The sequence below is a fragment of the Tachyglossus aculeatus genome, chromosome 21, assembly GCF_015852505.1.
Source record: "Tachyglossus aculeatus isolate mTacAcu1 chromosome 21, mTacAcu1.pri, whole genome shotgun sequence".
In the NCBI taxonomy this organism is placed as follows: Eukaryota; Metazoa; Chordata; class Mammalia; order Monotremata; family Tachyglossidae; genus Tachyglossus; species Tachyglossus aculeatus.
In genome coordinates, this window is record NC_052086.1 from 26,058,440 (window position 1) to 26,075,126 (window position 16,687).

Genomic DNA, 16,687 nt, shown 5'->3' on the forward strand with positions numbered 1-16,687 from the left:
TCTGAGCCCCCCCGTGGGACAACCTGATTGCCTTGGAACCTCCCCAGCGCTTAGAACACAGCTCGGCATATAGTAAGTGCTTAACAAATGCCAACATTATTAATATTATTATTATATAATCCGTGCGGGGGTCAGGTTTGATTTCCCGCCAACAAACTGAAAATGTGTTTTCTGTAGTGCCCACTGCAGGAGATGAAACCCCAGAAAAACACCGTAGAGCTTCTTCCCAAGCTGAAGTCGATGGCTCTGGCAGACAGAGCAGTGTTTGAAAAGGGAATGAAAGCTTTTGTGTCCTGCGTCCAGGCCTATGCCAAACACGAGTGCAATCTCATCTTCCGATTAAAAGGTAAAATCGGCTGGTTTGGGGCCCCCCCCACCCCCCCCCCAATTGAACAAGTGGGGGAGATTTTTGCTCCTATTTTTGCTTCCATTTCGTTTGGTTTTCACTTTACCGTAACGTCCGTGGATGCCTAGTTGAAATAAGTAACCGTTAAGCATCCAAACGGAAAAATCATCAGCAACCGAGTCCTCGTGATGGCCTGCCACCGAAGCTCAGATAACCTGCCGAGGGTAGAAATGACCTCGGCGTGATTAAATTGGAAACGGTCAAAACCTTTTTATTGACGCCGAGAAGCCGGGCACTGATGGTGACGTTGGATTTTCTCAGATCTAGATTTTGCGAGTCTCGCTCGGGGGTTTGCCCTGCTGAGGATGCCCAAGATGCCCGAACTTAGGGGAAAGCAGTTTCCGGACTTCGTGCCCGTCGAGGTCGACACGGACTCTATTCCGTTTAAGGATAGAAACAGAGAGAAGCAGAGACAGAAACAGCTGGAGCAACAAAGAAAGGAGAGGAGAGACAATGAAGGGAAGAAGAAATTCATAAAAAATAAAGCTTGGTCAAAGCAGAAAGCCAAAAAGGAAAAGAAGAAAAAAATGACGGAAAAGAGGAAGAGAGAAGAGGTAGGCGTATTTTTTTTTTTACAGTTAATCTACATTATGAGCTTAATATATTTTTCTTTTCCTCCCCCTATTTTGAAGGGACTGTCAGTTTCCCTCTGGAATGAAACGGGCCACCAGTGTTGTAAATACGATTGAGTGAATTCTATTTATGTATATTAATGCCTGTGTACTCGTTTTGATGTCTACATATATCTGTAATTCTGTTTGTTTATATCAGTGCTATTGATGCCTGTTTACGTATTTTGTTGTCTCTCCCCCCTTCTAGACCGTGAGCCCATTGTGGGCAGGGATTGCCTCTCTCTGTTTCCGAATTGTACTTGCCAAGCGCTTAGTACAGTGCTCTGCACACAGTAAGCGCTCAGTAAATACGATTGAGTGAGTGAGTAAATGGAATAAACTCCTTAAACTCGCTGCAGACATTAAAGCCAACACCACAGCAAGGGATAGTCTTTCTGTGTGCGGGACGGTGGATCCCACGTTGGTCTTTTCAGCCAAAAACGCCTTCATAGGTGAACTTCACCATCTCTCCATCAATCAATCAATCAATCGTATTTATTGAGCGCTTACTGTGTGCAGAGCACTGTACTAAGCGCTTGGGAAGTACAAGTTGGCAACATATAGAGACGGTCCCTACCCAACAGTGGGCTGACAGTCTAGAAGGGGGAGACAGAACAAAACCAAACATATTCACAAAATAAAATAAATAGAATAGATATGTACAAGTAAAATAAATAAATAGAGTAATCAATCGTATTTATTGAGCATTTACTGTGTGCAGAGCACTGTACTAAGCGCTTGGGAAGTACAAGTTGGCAACATCTAGAGACGGTCCCTACCCAACAGTGGGCTCACAGTCTAGAAGGGGGAGACAGAGAACAAAACCGAGCATATTAACAAAATAAAATAAATAGAATAGATATGTACAAGTAAAATAGAGTAATCAATCAATCAATTGTATTTATTGAGCGCTTACTGTGTGCAGAGCACTGGACTAAGCGCTTGGGAAGTACAAGTTGGCAACATCTAGAGACAGTCCCTACCCAGCAGTGGGCTCACAGTCTAGAAGGTGGGGACAGAGAACAAAACCAAACATATTAACAAAATAAATAGAATAGATATGTACAAATAAAATAAATAAATAGAGTGATAAATATGTACAAACATATATACAGGTGCTGTGGGGAAGGGAAGGAGGTAAGACTGGGGGGATGGAGACTATATACATACACCCACACAAACACTATAGGTGTATATATAGTGTGAGGGTGTGTGTATGTATATATTCCTACAGAATATCTGTATATCAATCAATCAATCGTATTTATTGAGCGCTTACTGTGTGCAGAGCACTGTACTAAGCACTTGGGAAGTACAAGTTGGCAACATCTAGAGACGGTCCCTACCCAACAGCGGGCTCACAGTCTAGAAGCGGGGGGACAGAGAACAAAACCAAACATATTAACAAAATAAATAGAATAGATATGTACAAGTAAAATAAATTAATAGAGTAATAAATATGTACAAACATATATACAGGTGCTGTGGGGAAGGGAAGGAGGTAAGATGGGGGGGATGGAGACTATATACATACACCCACACAAACACTATATGTGTATATATAGTGTGAGGGTGTGTGTATGTATATATTCCTACAGAATATCTGTATATCAATCAATCAATCGTATTTATTGAGCGCTTGCTGTGTGCAGAGCGCTGGACTAAGAGCTTGGGAAGTCCAAGTTGGCATCATATAGAGACGGTCCCTACCCAAAAGCGGGCTCACAGTCTAGAAGGGGGAGACAGAGAACAAAACCGAACATACTAACAAAATAAAATAAATAGAATAGATATGTACAAGTAAGATAAATAAATAAATAGAGTAATGAATATGTACAAACATATATACAGGTGCTGTGGGGAAGGGAAGGAGGTAAGACGGGGGGGGTGGAGACTATATACATACACCCACACAAACACTATATGTGTATATATATATAGTGTGAGGGTGTGTGTATGTATATATTTCTACAGAATATCTGTATATCAATCAATCAATCATATTTATTGAGCGCTTACTGTGTGCAGAGCACTGTACTAAGCGCTTGGGGAGTACAAGTTGGCAACATATAGAGACGGTCCCTGCCCAACAGTGGGCTCACAGTCTAAAAGTATATAGTAGCATCCTGTGGTCAGCAGAATGAGCAAAATGCAGACAGTCAGGCCTCCCGTGTTGGGCAGTCCCTGGTGCTCCGAGCTGCGGCCCTCAGCGGGTGGCCCCGTGGGAGCAGCAGCGTGGCTCAGTGGGAAAGAGCCCGGGCTTTGGAGTCAGAGGTCAGGGGTTCAAATCCCGGCTCTGCCAATTGTCAGCTGGGTGACTTTGGGCAAGTCACTTCACTTCTCCGGGCCTCCGTTCCCTCATCTGTAAAATGGGGATGAAGACTGTGAGCTCCCCATGGGACAACCTGATCATCATCATCATCATCAACAATCATATTTATTGAGCGCTTACTATGTGCAGAGCAGTGTACTAAGCGCTTGGGAAGTACAAATTGGCAACATATAGAGACAGTCCCTCCCCAACAGTGGGCTCACAGTCTAAAAGAGTGGGCTCACAGTCTGTCACCTTGTAACCTCCCCAGCGCTTAGAACAGTGCTCTGCACATAGTAAGCGCTTAATAAATGCCACCATTATTATTATTATTACTAGCCACGGGACCGGGCACGGAGCTGTGTTGGCCCTGCCAACGCAGAAGCTTTGGGGAGCCGCGCGGCAAGGAAGCGTGGGCAGGGAAGAGCGAAATTCGGGCGGCCTGGGAGAAGTGCGTGGCTCCTCCGAGTTTCAGTGATGCTGTTTTCAGTTTCTTTCCCGGGGTGGTGGCCCAGCCCGGAGAGTCCCACCTGCCCCTAAGAATGGGGCAGGGACACGGTGGCTACAGCAGGCATTCCCCAGTTGGCCCCTCTGCCCCCGCATCACCTTAAAGAGAGTTTCCAGATATGATTCAAACTGGAGAGACAACACGGATTCACCCCCCAGGAGCAGAAGGGCCTGGGTTCTGGGTTCCGATCCCGGCTCCACCGCTTGCCGGGCGAGGTTGGGCAAGTCACTTCACTTTTTGGGGTCTCATCTATAAAACAGATTCAGTCCCGGAGAAGCAGCGTGGCTCGGTGGAAGCAGCGTGGGCTTTGGAGTCAGAGAGGTCATGAGCGCTTAGTCCAGTGCTCTGCACACAGTAAGCGCTCAATAAATACGATTGATGATGATTGATGATGGGTTCAAATGCCGACTCCGCCACTTGTCAGCCGGGTGACTTGGGGCAAGTCACGTCACTTCTCTTTGCCTCAGTTCCCTCATCTGTAAAATGGGGATGAAGACTGTGAGCCCCACGTGGGACAACCTGATCATCTTGTAACTTCCCCAGCGTTTAGAACGGTGCTTTGCACATAGTAAGCGCCTAACAAATACCATTATTATTATTATTATAGAGGCGACCGTGGTGGAGGTATATGGAGGGGCCCGACACCCTCGCGTTCTTTTCCCTTAGGATATTTATCCTCATCATCATTATTATTATTATTATTGATACTTGTTAAGCCTTTACTATATGCCAGGCACCGTACTCAGCACTGGGGTAGATTCATTCATTCATTTTTCGAGCGCTTACTGTGTGCAGAACACTGGACTAAGCGCTTGGGAAGTCCAAGTCGGCAACAGAGACGGTCCCTACCTAACAACGGGCTCGCAGTCTAGAATGGGGAGATCAATCGTATTTATTGAGCGCATACTGTGTGCAGAGCACTGTACTAAGCGCTTGGGAAGTACAAGTTAAATGTACTTCCCAATGTACTGAGATGCAAGCAGATCAGTTGGACCCAGTCCCTGTCCCACATAAGGCTCCCAGACTTAATCCCCCATTCTACAGATGAGGGAACTGAGGCCCAGAGAAGTGAAGTGACCAGCCCAGGGTAACAACGGTAGACAAGTGGCACAGCCAGGATTAGAACCTAGATCCTTCTGACTCCGAGGCCCACGCTTTATGATGATGATGATGATAATGGCATTGATTAAGCGCTTACTATGTGCAAGGCACTGTTCTAAGCGCTGGGGAGGTTACAAGGTGATCAGGGTGTCCCACAGGGGGCTCACAGTCTTCATCCCCATTTGACAGATGAGGGAACTGAGGCCCAGAGAAGTGAAGTGACCAGCCCAGGGTAACAACGGTAGACAAGTGGCACAGCCAGGATTAGAACCTAGATCCTTCTGACTCCGAGGCCCACGCTTTATGATGATGATGATGGCATTGATTAAGCGCTTACTATGTGCAAGGCACTGTTCTAAGCGCTGGGGGGGATACAAGGTGATCAGGTTGTCCCACGGGGGGCTCACAGTCTTCATCCCCATTTGACAGATGAGGGAACTGAGGCCCAGAGAAGTGAAGTGACTAGCCCAGGGTATCAACGGTAGACAAGCGGCACAGCCAGGATTAGAACCTAGATCCTTCTGACTCCGAGGCCCACGCTTTATGATGATGATGATGATAATGGCATTTATTAAGCGCTTACTCTGTGCCAAGCACTGTTCTAAGCACTGGGGAGGTTACAAGGTGATCAGGGTGTCCCGTGGGGAGCTCACAGTCTTCATCCCCATTTTACAGATGAGGGAACTGAGGCCCAGAGAAGTGAAGTGACCAGCCCAAAGTCACACAGCTAAGCGCCAGAGGGGGAATTAGAATAACAATAATAATAATACTATGTGCAAGGCCCTGTTCAAAGCGCTGGGGAGGTAACAAGGTGATCAGGGTGTCCCACGGGGGGCTCACAGTCTTCATCCCTATTTGACAGATGAGGGAACTGAGGCCCAGAGAAGTGAAGCGACCGGCCCAAAGTCACACAGCTAAGTGCCAGAGCGGGAATTAGAATAACAATAATAATAATACTATGTGCAAGGCACTGTTCCAAGCGCTGGGGGGGTTACAAGGTGATCAGGGTGTCCCGTGGGGAGCTCACAGTCTTCATCCCCATTTAACAGATGAGGGAACTGAGGCCCAGAGAATAATAATAATAATAATAATAATGGCATTTGTTAAGCGCTTACTATGTGCAGAGCACTGTTCTAAGCGCTGGGGGGGAGATACAAGGTGATCACGTTGTCCCACGTGGGGGCTCACCGTCTTAATCCCCATTTTACAGATGATCCCCTAGGCCTTGCCGCTCCTCAAGAATTGCAGTACAGCGTGGGTGGAAGAGAAAGGGGACTTTCTATTCTATCTATTCTATTTATTTTATTTTGTTAGTATGTTTGGTTTTGTTCTCTGTCTCCCCATTTTAGACTGTGAGCCCAATGTTGGGTAGGGACCGTCTCTATATGTTGCCAATTTGTACTTCCCAAGCGCTTAGTACGGCGCTCTGCACATAGTAAGCGCTCAATAAATACGATTGATGATGATGATGACTTGTTTTCCCAAACCCCGGTGGAGCGACGGGACCTTATTGAAAGCGCACTTCCCTCCGCTTCTCCACTCTCAACACCGTCACCTCGCACAACCCCATGCGACGGCAAGTCATTCATTCAGTCGTATTTATTGAGCGCTTACTGTGCGCAGAGCACTGTACTAAGCGCTTGGGAAGTCCCCGCGTTGAGGTTTACGCTTTCAACAGAAATGACGCCCGTGCGGTAAATTATAAGCGGAGAAATCCTCCACCAAGACTCCTCCACGGTCTTCTAGACTGTGAGCCCGTTGTTGGGTAGGGACCGTCTCTCTATGTTGCCAACTTGTACTTCCCAAGCGCTTAGTACAGTGCTCTACACACAGTAAGCGCTCAATAAATACGACTGGATGAATGAATGACCTGCGCTCGGACTGGTTTTTGATAAGTCATCCTGTCACAGTCCCAGGAAAACTGATCGTTCCTTTAGCGTTCCAGTCACAGTCCCAGAAAAACCCATCGTTCCTTTAGCGTTCCTGTCACGGTCCCAGGAAAACCGATCGTTCCTTTAGCGTTCCAGTCACAGTCCCAGGAAAACCGATCGTTCCTTTAGCGTTCCTGTCACAGTCCCAGGAAAACCGATCGTTCCTTTAGCGTTCCAGTCACAGTCCCAGGAAAACCGATCGTTCCTTAGCGTTCCAGTCACAGTCCCAGAAAAACTGATCGTTCCTTTAGCATTCCAGTCACAGTCCCAGGAAAACTGATCGTTCCTTTAGCGTTCCAGTCACAGTCCCAGGAAAACCAATCGTTCCTTTAGCGTTCCAGTCACAATCCCAGAAAAACCCATCGTTCCTTTAGCATTCCAGTCACAGTCCCAGGAAAACCGATCGTTCCTTTAGCGTTCCAGTCACAGTCCCAGAAAAACCCATCGTTCCTTCAGCGTTCCAAAAGTTTCTCCCACTGAGATACGTTTTGTCTTTTTTCCCCAACTGCTTTTAGGGTTCCGACATGGATGACGAAGATATGGAGGAGCTTCTCAAGGATACGAGACTCTTGAAAAAGTTAAAAAAAGGGAAAATCAGCGGAGAAGAGTTTGAGAAGGGCTTGCTGGCAAGCGGAAGAAGAAAAGGCAAGGCGGCGGGAGATCCGGGGGGCCCGGAATCCGGAGGCGACGGCTGAGTCTTCCGTGTCGGGTTATCCGTGCCACCGGAGCGGGGGAAGGCCGTGTGGGTAACGCAGGTGAATCAAAAAGAGGGTGGCGTTTGGGAGGAAAGAAAACCCAGTGGAGGAAGTGACTTTCAGTCAGGAATCTGGAGAGCGGGCCACCCTCGGGTACCGGGAGAAAAAACCGGAGGAAGGGCAGCCTTCGGGACCATTGAGGACTTTAAAACCTGCCTGGGTGATCCACAGAGAGGATTAAACAGTGCCTAGGGGGATGCGCGTTCACAGAGTTCTTGCTCACAGATTTTGGACTTTACCTGCAAGACTTCCAGTGTAAATAACAGCTCTCAATATTCTGATAAAGGCTTCGTAAATACAGCATTCCCGTTTTCCGTATCGTACGCTATTGTAAAAGATGATTAGGGGGAATTGCTTCACTTTGTTCTGTCTAAATCGCAATCGTTTGGCAAGAATCTAGCCCTCAAGTTAACCAGGTTGTCCCCAGTGGGGCTCACGGTCTTAATCCCCCAAATAAATAGAGTAATAAGTATGTACAAACATATATACTATGTGCCAAGCACTGGGGTGTGTACAAAAGTTAATCAGGTTGTCCCCAGTGGGGCTCTTAATCCCCAAAATAAATAGAGTAATAAGTATGTACAAACATATGTAGACGAGCCCGGGGGCAACGAGACCCTCGAGCCGGGGTTGGGGGGGGAGGGCGTGCATATATGTTTGTACATATTTATTACTCTATTAATTTACTTGTACATATCTATTCTATTTATTTTATTTTGTTAATATGTTTGGTTTTGTTCTCTGTCTCCCCCTTCTAGACTGTGAGCCCGCTGTTGGGTAGGGACCGTCTCTATATGTTGCCAACTTGGACTTCCCAAGCGCTTAGTCCAGTGCTCTGCACACAGTAAGCGCCCAATAAATACGATTGATTGATTGAGGGCGGAGGAAGAGGATCGGAAGAGGCCGGCCGTGCAGGAGAGGGTCAACCCCCGTCTTAGACCGTGACCTCGGGCCCGTCTCTCTGTGTTGCCAACTTGTACTTCCCAAGCGCTTAGTCCAGTGCTGTGCACATAGTAAGCGCTCAATAAATACGATTGAATGAATGACCGGCAGGCTGGACTTTGGGGGTTCCAGTTGGCAGCTCACCTATTGAGAAGCTTAAAAGAGCAGCCTCTTTGAGCTGCTGGGAAGGGCTGGAGCCGGGGAGAGGAGGGAATGATAAATTACCCATATTCATGGACGTCTGCCCCGCTAGTAATAATAATGATGGTTTTTGTTCATTCATTCAGTCGTATTTATTGAGCGCTTACTGTGTACGGAGCACTGTACTAAGCACTTGGGAAGTACAAGTTTGCAACAAATAGAGACAGTCCCTACCCAACAGCGGGTTCACAGTCTAGAAGGGGGAGACAGACGACTAAACAAAACGAATAAACCAAATAAAATAAGTAAATATGTACAAGTAAAATAAATAGAGTAATAAATATGTACAAGCATATATACTATGTGCTGAGCACTGTTCTAAGCGCTGGGGTGTATACAAGTTAATCAGGTTGTCCCCAGTGGGGCTCACGGTCTTAATCCCCCAAATAAATAGAGTAATAAGTATGCACAAACATATATATATACTATGTGCCGAGCTCTGTTCTAAGCGCTGGGATGTATACAAAAGTTAATCAGGTTGTCCCCAGTGGGGCTCAAGGTCTTAATCCCCAAAATAAATAGAGTAATTAGTATGTACAAACATATATACTATGTGCCAAGCACTGTTCTAAGCGCTGGGGTGTATACAAAAGTTAATCAGGTTGTCCCCAGTGGGGCTCACGGTCTTAATCCCCATTTTACAGATGAGGGAACTGAGGCCCAGAGAAGTGAAGCGACTTGCCCAAAGTCACACAGCTGACAAGTGGCGGAGCTGGGATTTGAACCCACGACCTCTGACTCCCAAGCCCGGGCTCTTTCCACTAAGCCAAGCTGCTTCACAATAATAATAATAATGATGATGATGATATCTTAAGTGTTTATTAGAGAAGCAGCGTGGCTCAGTGGAAAGAGCCCGGGCTTTGGAGTCAGAGGTCGTGGGTTCAAATCCCGGCTCTGCCACTTGTCAGCTGGGTGACTTCGGGCAAGTCACTCCACTTCTCCGTGCCTCCGTTCCCTCATCTGTAAAATGGGGATTAAAAGACTGTGAGCCCCCCGTGGGACCACCTGATCACTTTGTAACCTCCCCAGCACTTAGAACAGTGCTCTGCACATAGTAAGCGCTTAATAAATGCCATCATTATTATTATTATTATGTGCCAAGCCCTGTGTTAAGCGCTGGGGCGGATACAAGCAAATCAAGTTGGACACGGTTCCTGTCCCACGTGGGGCTCACGGTCTCAATCCCCATTTTACAGATGAGGTAAGTGAGGCACAGAGAAGTGAAGTGACTTGCCCAGGGTCACCCAGCTGACAGGTGGCGGAGTCGAACCCGCGATCTTCTGACCAGTGACGCTAATGGCCGGTGTTCTAGCCATTAGGCCAGGCTGCTGCTCTTAACTGGAAGCTCATTGCGGGCAGGGGAGGTGTCCACTAATTCTGTTGCGTTGTACTCTCCCGAGTGATCAAGTGCAGTGCTCCGCACATAGTAAGCGCTCAAATACCCAAAAAAAAAAAAAAGAGACAACCTAATGTTTGTACATTTCTATCCTATCTATCCTATTTATTTTATTTTGTTGGTATGTTTGGTTCTGTTCTCTGTCTCCCCCTTTTAGACTGTGAGCCCACTGTTGGGTAGGGACTGTCTCTATGTGTTGCCAATTTGTACTTCCCAAGCGCTTAGTACAGTGCTCTGCACATAGTAAGCGCTCAATAAATACGATTGATTGATGATTGATTGAGAACCGCGATCTCACAGAAGGACACAAGCCAGTGAGGAAACTCCTGAGCAGCAGAAGGGTGAAGAGAGAGAAAATCTTGTTTCTCTCCCAGTTTATTTTGTGGGTTTCGACTCGTACAGTGACGTTTTATGATTGCACCGTGGGAATTGTGCACCGTGGGAAGCAGCGTGGCTCGGTGGAAAGAGCCTGGGGTTTGGAGTCAGAGGTCATGAGTTCGAATCCCGGCTCCACCACTCGTCGGCAGTGTGACTTTGGGCAAGTCACTTCACTTCTCTGGGCCTCAGTTACCTCATCTGGAAAATGGGGATTAACACTGTGAACCCCACGGGGGACAGCCTGATCACCTTGTAAATTCCCCAGCGCTTAGAACAGTGCTCTGCACATAGTAAGCGCTTAATCAATGCCATTATTATTATTATTATTATTATTATTAATTGGGCGGCTGGGGATTGGGGTGTGAAAGGGGCCCGCGGGAATGAGGAGATAAACCGAGAGGCTGTTTCTGGTATCGCCTTAACTGAGATGGAAGGGATTCCCACAGCCTAGGACTTTTTATTTTATAGCAGGTGGGGAAGAAGTAATGGATTAAATTCTGGGCGGGATGCTTTAGCTCTAATAATAATAATGGTATTTATTAAGCGCTTACTATGTGCAAAGCACCGTTCTAAGCGCTGGGGAGGTGACAAGGTGATCAGGTTGTCCCATGGGGGGCTCACAGTCTTCTTCCCCATTTTCCAGATGAGGGAACTGAGGCCCAGAGAGGTCAAGTGACTTGCCCAAAATCACACAGCTGACAAGTGGCTGAGCCGGGATTTGAACCCATGACCTCTGACTCCAAAGCCCGGGCTCTTTCCGCTGAGCCACGCTGCTTCTCGAATGAATGTTTTAGATTCACGCCAAGCACTTGGATGGGATTGAATCCCCTCTGGGTGGGAATGTCCGTGGGAGCTCAGCTGGGAGATGACAATGAGGCATTGTCTTTTAGACTGAGCCCACTGTTGGGTAGGGACTGTCTCTATATGTTGCCAACTTGTACTTCCCAAGCGCTTAGTACAGTGCTTTGCACACATTAAGCGCTCAATAAATACGATTGATTGATTGTCTTACCTCCTTCCCCTCCCCACAGCACCTGTATATATGTACATATGTTTGTTCGTATTTACTACTCTATTTTATTTTGTACATATTCTATTTATTTTATTTTGTTAATATGTTTTGTTTTGTTCTTTGTTTCCCCCTTCTAGACTGTGAGCCCACTGTTGGCTCTATATGTTGCCAACTTGTACTTCCCAAGTGCTTAGTCCAGTGCTCTGCACACAGTAAGTGCTCAACAAATACCATTGAATGAATGAATGATGTTGACTTGAGAGGAGCATTCATTCATTCATTCAATTGTATTTATTGAGCGCTTACTGTGTGCAGAGCACTGGACTAAGCGCTTGGGAAGGACAAGTCAGCAACATATAGAGACGGTCCCTACCCAACAACGGGCTCACAGTCTAGAATGGGGGGACAGACAACAAAACATATTAACAAAATAAAATAAATAGAATAGTAAATATGTACAAATAAAATAGAGTAATAAATAATAATAATAATAATAAATCAATCGTATTTATTGAGTGCTTACTGTGTGCAGAGCACTGGACTAAGCGCTTAAAATTAATGATGCCATTTATTAAGCGCTTACTTTGTGCAAAGCACTGTACTAAGCGCTGGGGAAGTTACAAGGGGATCAGGTTGTCCCATGGGGGGGTTTTACAGTCTTAATCCCTATTTTACAGATGCGGTAACTGAGGCCCAGAGAAGTGAAGTGACTTGCCCAAAGTCACACAGCTGACAATTGGTGGAGCCGACATTTGAACCCATGACCCCTGACTCCAAAGCCCGAGCTCTTTCCACTGTGCCACGCTGCTTCTCTAAATAATCTAATACACAGTAATAAATAATAGAGTAAATAATCCTACTAATACAACCTCTCATTAGAACCAACGAAATGAAAAGGGTAAATAATCCTATCAATCAATCAATCGTATTTATTGAGCGCTTACTTTGTGCAGAGCACTGTACTAAGCGCTTGGGAAGTACAAGTTGGCAACATATAGGGACGGTGGATCCTATAGCCCCTTCCTTCCTCTCCCCCTCGTCCCCCTCTCCATCCCCCCATCTTACCTCCTTCCCTTCCCCACAGCACCTGTATAGATGTATATATGTTAGTACAGATTCATTACTCTATTTATTTTGCTTGTACATATCTATTCTATTTATTTTATTTTGTCAGTATGTTTGGTTTTGTTCTCTGTCTCCCCCTTTTAGACTGTGAGCCCACTGTTGGGTAGGGACTGTCTCTATATGTTGCCAATTTGTACTTCCCACGTGCTTAGTACAGTGCTCTGCACACAGTAAGCACTCAATAAATACGATTGATGATGATGATGATGATATAGGATCCATATAGGATCCTACTAATCCAACCTCTCATCAGAACCGACGAAATGAAAATAACTTCGAAGCATCAGTGGTTTGGGGCTCCCCAGGCCCCACAAGTAACCCCTGAAAAAAGGTTAAATAATAATGATGTGCCTAAGAACTGTATTAGGTACCGGTTCATTCATTCATTCAGTCGTATTTATTGCAAAGCGTGTGAGCTGGGAGGGAGGATAAGTCGCGGGGAGAGCGTTGATTGAGGGCCTTAGAGCCGACGGGCTGGAGTTTCTGGTTGAGGCAGAGAGGAATGGGAAACTATTGGAGGTGTTTGAGGGGAAGGGAAGACAAGCACAAAACCATGAGAGTGTAGTAGAGCCTAGTGGGGAAAAAACACAGGATTGGGAAAAAAACACACCATTGGGAATCAGGAGACCCAGTTTGTAATCCCTGTCCTGCCACTTGATTGGGAATCAGGAGACCCAGTTTGTAATCCCCGTCCCGCCACCTGCCTAGGGTGTGTTGTTGGGCAAGTCGCTTTACTTCTCACCTAAATTGAGGTTTAAAGAGTCCCTCTCATCCCCTCAGGTCACGGGCTGTCCGTCAGGGACAGCACGATCCGATCGTATCTGACCCCAGCGTTTCACGAATGCCACCGTTTTCCAGAGTTAACCTTTTCGGGAACTGGGAAGTGTCGTGCAGTGGGGGGGATATGCCGCAGGAACTCGAAAGGTGAGTGAGGGGGTGGAAAAGTGGCGCGTGTAAAATGCAAAACCATTTATGTGGGGAAAAGTAATCCAGGCTACAAGATGATGAGCTCTGAGCTACGGAAAGGGACTGGAAGTTAGGAAACTAGAGGGAACTAGGGGTTAGGAATAATAATAACGGCATTTGTTAAAACGCTTACTATGTGCAAAGCACTGTTCTAAGCGCTGGGGGATACAAGGTGATCAGTTCGTCCCACGTGGGGCTCACAGTCTTCATTCCCATTTTACAGTTGAGAGAACTGAGGCTCAGAGAAGTTAAGTGACTTGCCCAAGGTCGCACAGCAGACAGGTGGTGGAGCCGGGATTCGAACCCATGACCTCTGACTCCAAAGCCCGGGCTCTTTCCACTGAGCCGCTGCATTTCCTGTATCTGGACAAATGTTAGAGAAGGCAATAATTGTTCCTCCTTATAATAATAATAATAATGATGGCATTTATTAAGCGCTTACTACATTTCCTGACTCTGGACAAATGTTAGAGAAGGCAGTAATTGTTCCTCCTTATAATAATAATAGTGATGGCATTTATTAAGCGCTTACTACATTTCCTGACTCTGGACAAATGTTAGAGAAGGCAATAATTGTTCCTCCTTATAATAATAATAATAATGATGGCATTTATTAAGCGCTTACTATGTGCAAAGCACTGTTCTAAGCGCTGGGGTGGATACAAGGTGATTAGGTTGTCCCATGCGGGGCTCAGAGCCTTCATCCCCATTTTCCAGATGAGGGAACTGAGGCCCAGAGAAGTGAAGTGACTTGCCCAAAGTCACACAGCTAATTGGCGGAGCCAGGATTTGAACCCATGACCTGTGACTCCAAAGCCTGGGCTCTTTTCCACTGAGCCACGCTGCTTCTCTGTGGTCAGGGAACATGTCTACCAACTCAATTGGATTAGGGACTGTCTCTATATGTTGCCAATTTGTATTTCCCAAGCGCTTAGTACAGTGCTCTGCACATAGTAAGCGCTCAATAAATACGATTGATGATGATGATGATGATTGTACTCTTCCCCAGTGCTTAGCACAGGGGAGCTGAGTTGGGCCTTCCCATTCCTATTCCCAAACTCGCTGGCTTCGGGAAATGGAGCGAAGGTGAGGGGTGAGGGAAGGAGAGAGGGGGAGGGAGCCTTCGAGAGAAGCAGCGTGGCTCAGTGGAAAGAGCCCGGGCTTTGGAGTCGGAGGTCGTGGGTTCAAATCCCGGCTCCGCCACTTGTCAGCTGCGTGACTTTGGCCAAGTCACTTCACTTCTCTGGGCCTCAGTTACCTCATCTGGAAAATGGGGATGAAGGCTGTGAGCCCCTTCTGGGACAACCTAATCACCTTGTATCCACCCCAGCGCTTAGAACAGTGCTTTGCACATAGTAAGCGCTTAATAAATGCCGTTATCATTATCATTATTATTATTAAAGCCCTAAATCTTCCTGAAACTTGGAGTTCTAAAGACAGAAGCCAGAGTGGGGTGTACTTCAAGCCCAGCTTCCGTCGGAGCCCATTGGTGGGTAGCGACTGTCGCTGTTGCTGATTTGTACTTCCCAAGCGCTTAGTACAGTGCTCTGCACACAGTAGGTGCTCAATAAATACGATTGATTGAATGAATGAACTGCCCCCCACTTCACTTTTGGGGCCACCCACGTACTAGGAAGTTCCTTCCTTTCCTTTTCCTTCCCCCCCGCCACCCACCTGACCGGTTGTTCTGTCTCTGTTAGCGGTGGTCTCTTACAATTCTCGCTCTGGGGTGTGATACTGTTTCTAAAAGAGAAACAATGTTTTAGACTGTGAGCCCACTGTTGGGTAGGGACCGTCTCTCTATGTTGCCAATTTGTACTTCCCAAGCGCTTAGTACAGTGCTGTGCACACAGTAAGCGCTCAATAAATACAATTGATGATGAAAAGAGAAGTCGTGTGATCTAGTGGGTAGAGGAAGCAGCGTGGCTCAGTGGAAGGAGCCCAGGCTTTGGAATCAGAGGTCATGGGTTCAAATCCCAGCTCTGCCACTCGTCAGCTGTGAGACTTTGGGCAAGCCGCTTCACTTCTCTGGGCCTCAGTTACCTCACCTGTAAAATGGGGATTAAGACTGTGAGCCCCCCGTGGGACAACCTGATCGCCTTGTAACTTCCCCACCGCTTAGAATAGTGCTTTGCACATAGTAAGCGCTTAATGAAGCAGCGTGGCTCAGTGGAAAGAGCCCGGGCTTTGGAGTCAGAGCTCAGGGGTTCAAATCCCGGCTCCACCACTGGTCAGCTGTGTGACTTTGGGCAAGTCACTTCACTTCTCTGGGCCTCAGTTACCTCAACTGTAAAATGGATTTTAAGACTGTGAGCCCCCCGTGGGACAACCTGATCACCTTGTAACCTCCCCACCGCTTAGAACAGTGCTTGGCACATAGTAAGCGCTTAATAAATGCCATCATTATTATTATGGCAGTCTTCTAGACTGTGAGCCCACTGTTGGGTAGGGACCGTCTCTATATGTTGCCAACTTGGACTTCCCAAGCACTTAGTACAGTGCTCTGCACACAGTAAGCGCTCAATAAGTACGATTGATTGAATATTGCAAGTCTGGGTTCTAAACCCGCTCTGCCTCTCGTCTACTGTGTGACCTTGAGCAAGTCACGCCACTTCTCTGTGCCTCATCTGTTAGCCCGTCTGTGAAAGGGGAACTAAGACTGTAAGCCTCACGTGGTCATGGACTGTGTCCCAGCTGATTAGCCTGTACCTACCCCAGTGCTTAGTACAGTGCCTGGCATTAAGTAAGCACTTAAATACCATTAAAAAACATTATTATTGTATCTGTCAAGCATTGATCTACGCATAAGTTACGTAGACTGTGAGCCCACTGTTGGGTAGGGACCGTCTCTATACATTGCCAACTTGTACTTCCCAAGTGCTTAGTCCAGTGCTCTGCACACAGTAAGCGCTCAATAAATCCAATTGAATGAAAAGGTCAGGGCATTGTCCCTGTCCCATCTGGAGCTCACTGTCAAACATGTTACAGGATCTTAAATCTGACAAAAATAGGTTTCACCTGGATTAGTTTCCTTATTAGAAAAG

At 46.7% G+C, this 16,687-nt stretch overlaps 1 protein-coding gene across 1 annotated transcript in view; it reads left to right on the plus strand.

Annotated features, from left to right (window-relative positions):
- The window catches only part of DDX55 (DEAD-box helicase 55), a 38,108-nt gene extending 30,182 nt beyond the window's left edge, over window positions 1–7,926 (plus strand). The window contains exons 12-14 of the mRNA XM_038763741.1: window positions 178–346; window positions 668–960; window positions 7,384–7,926. Coding sequence (XP_038619669.1) covers window positions 178–346; window positions 668–960; window positions 7,384–7,563 — 642 coding nt within the window. The 3' untranslated portion in view covers window positions 7,564–7,926. The remainder of the gene's footprint in view (window positions 1–177; window positions 347–667; window positions 961–7,383) is intronic.
- The last annotated feature ends 8,761 nt before the right edge of the window (window positions 7,927–16,687 follow it).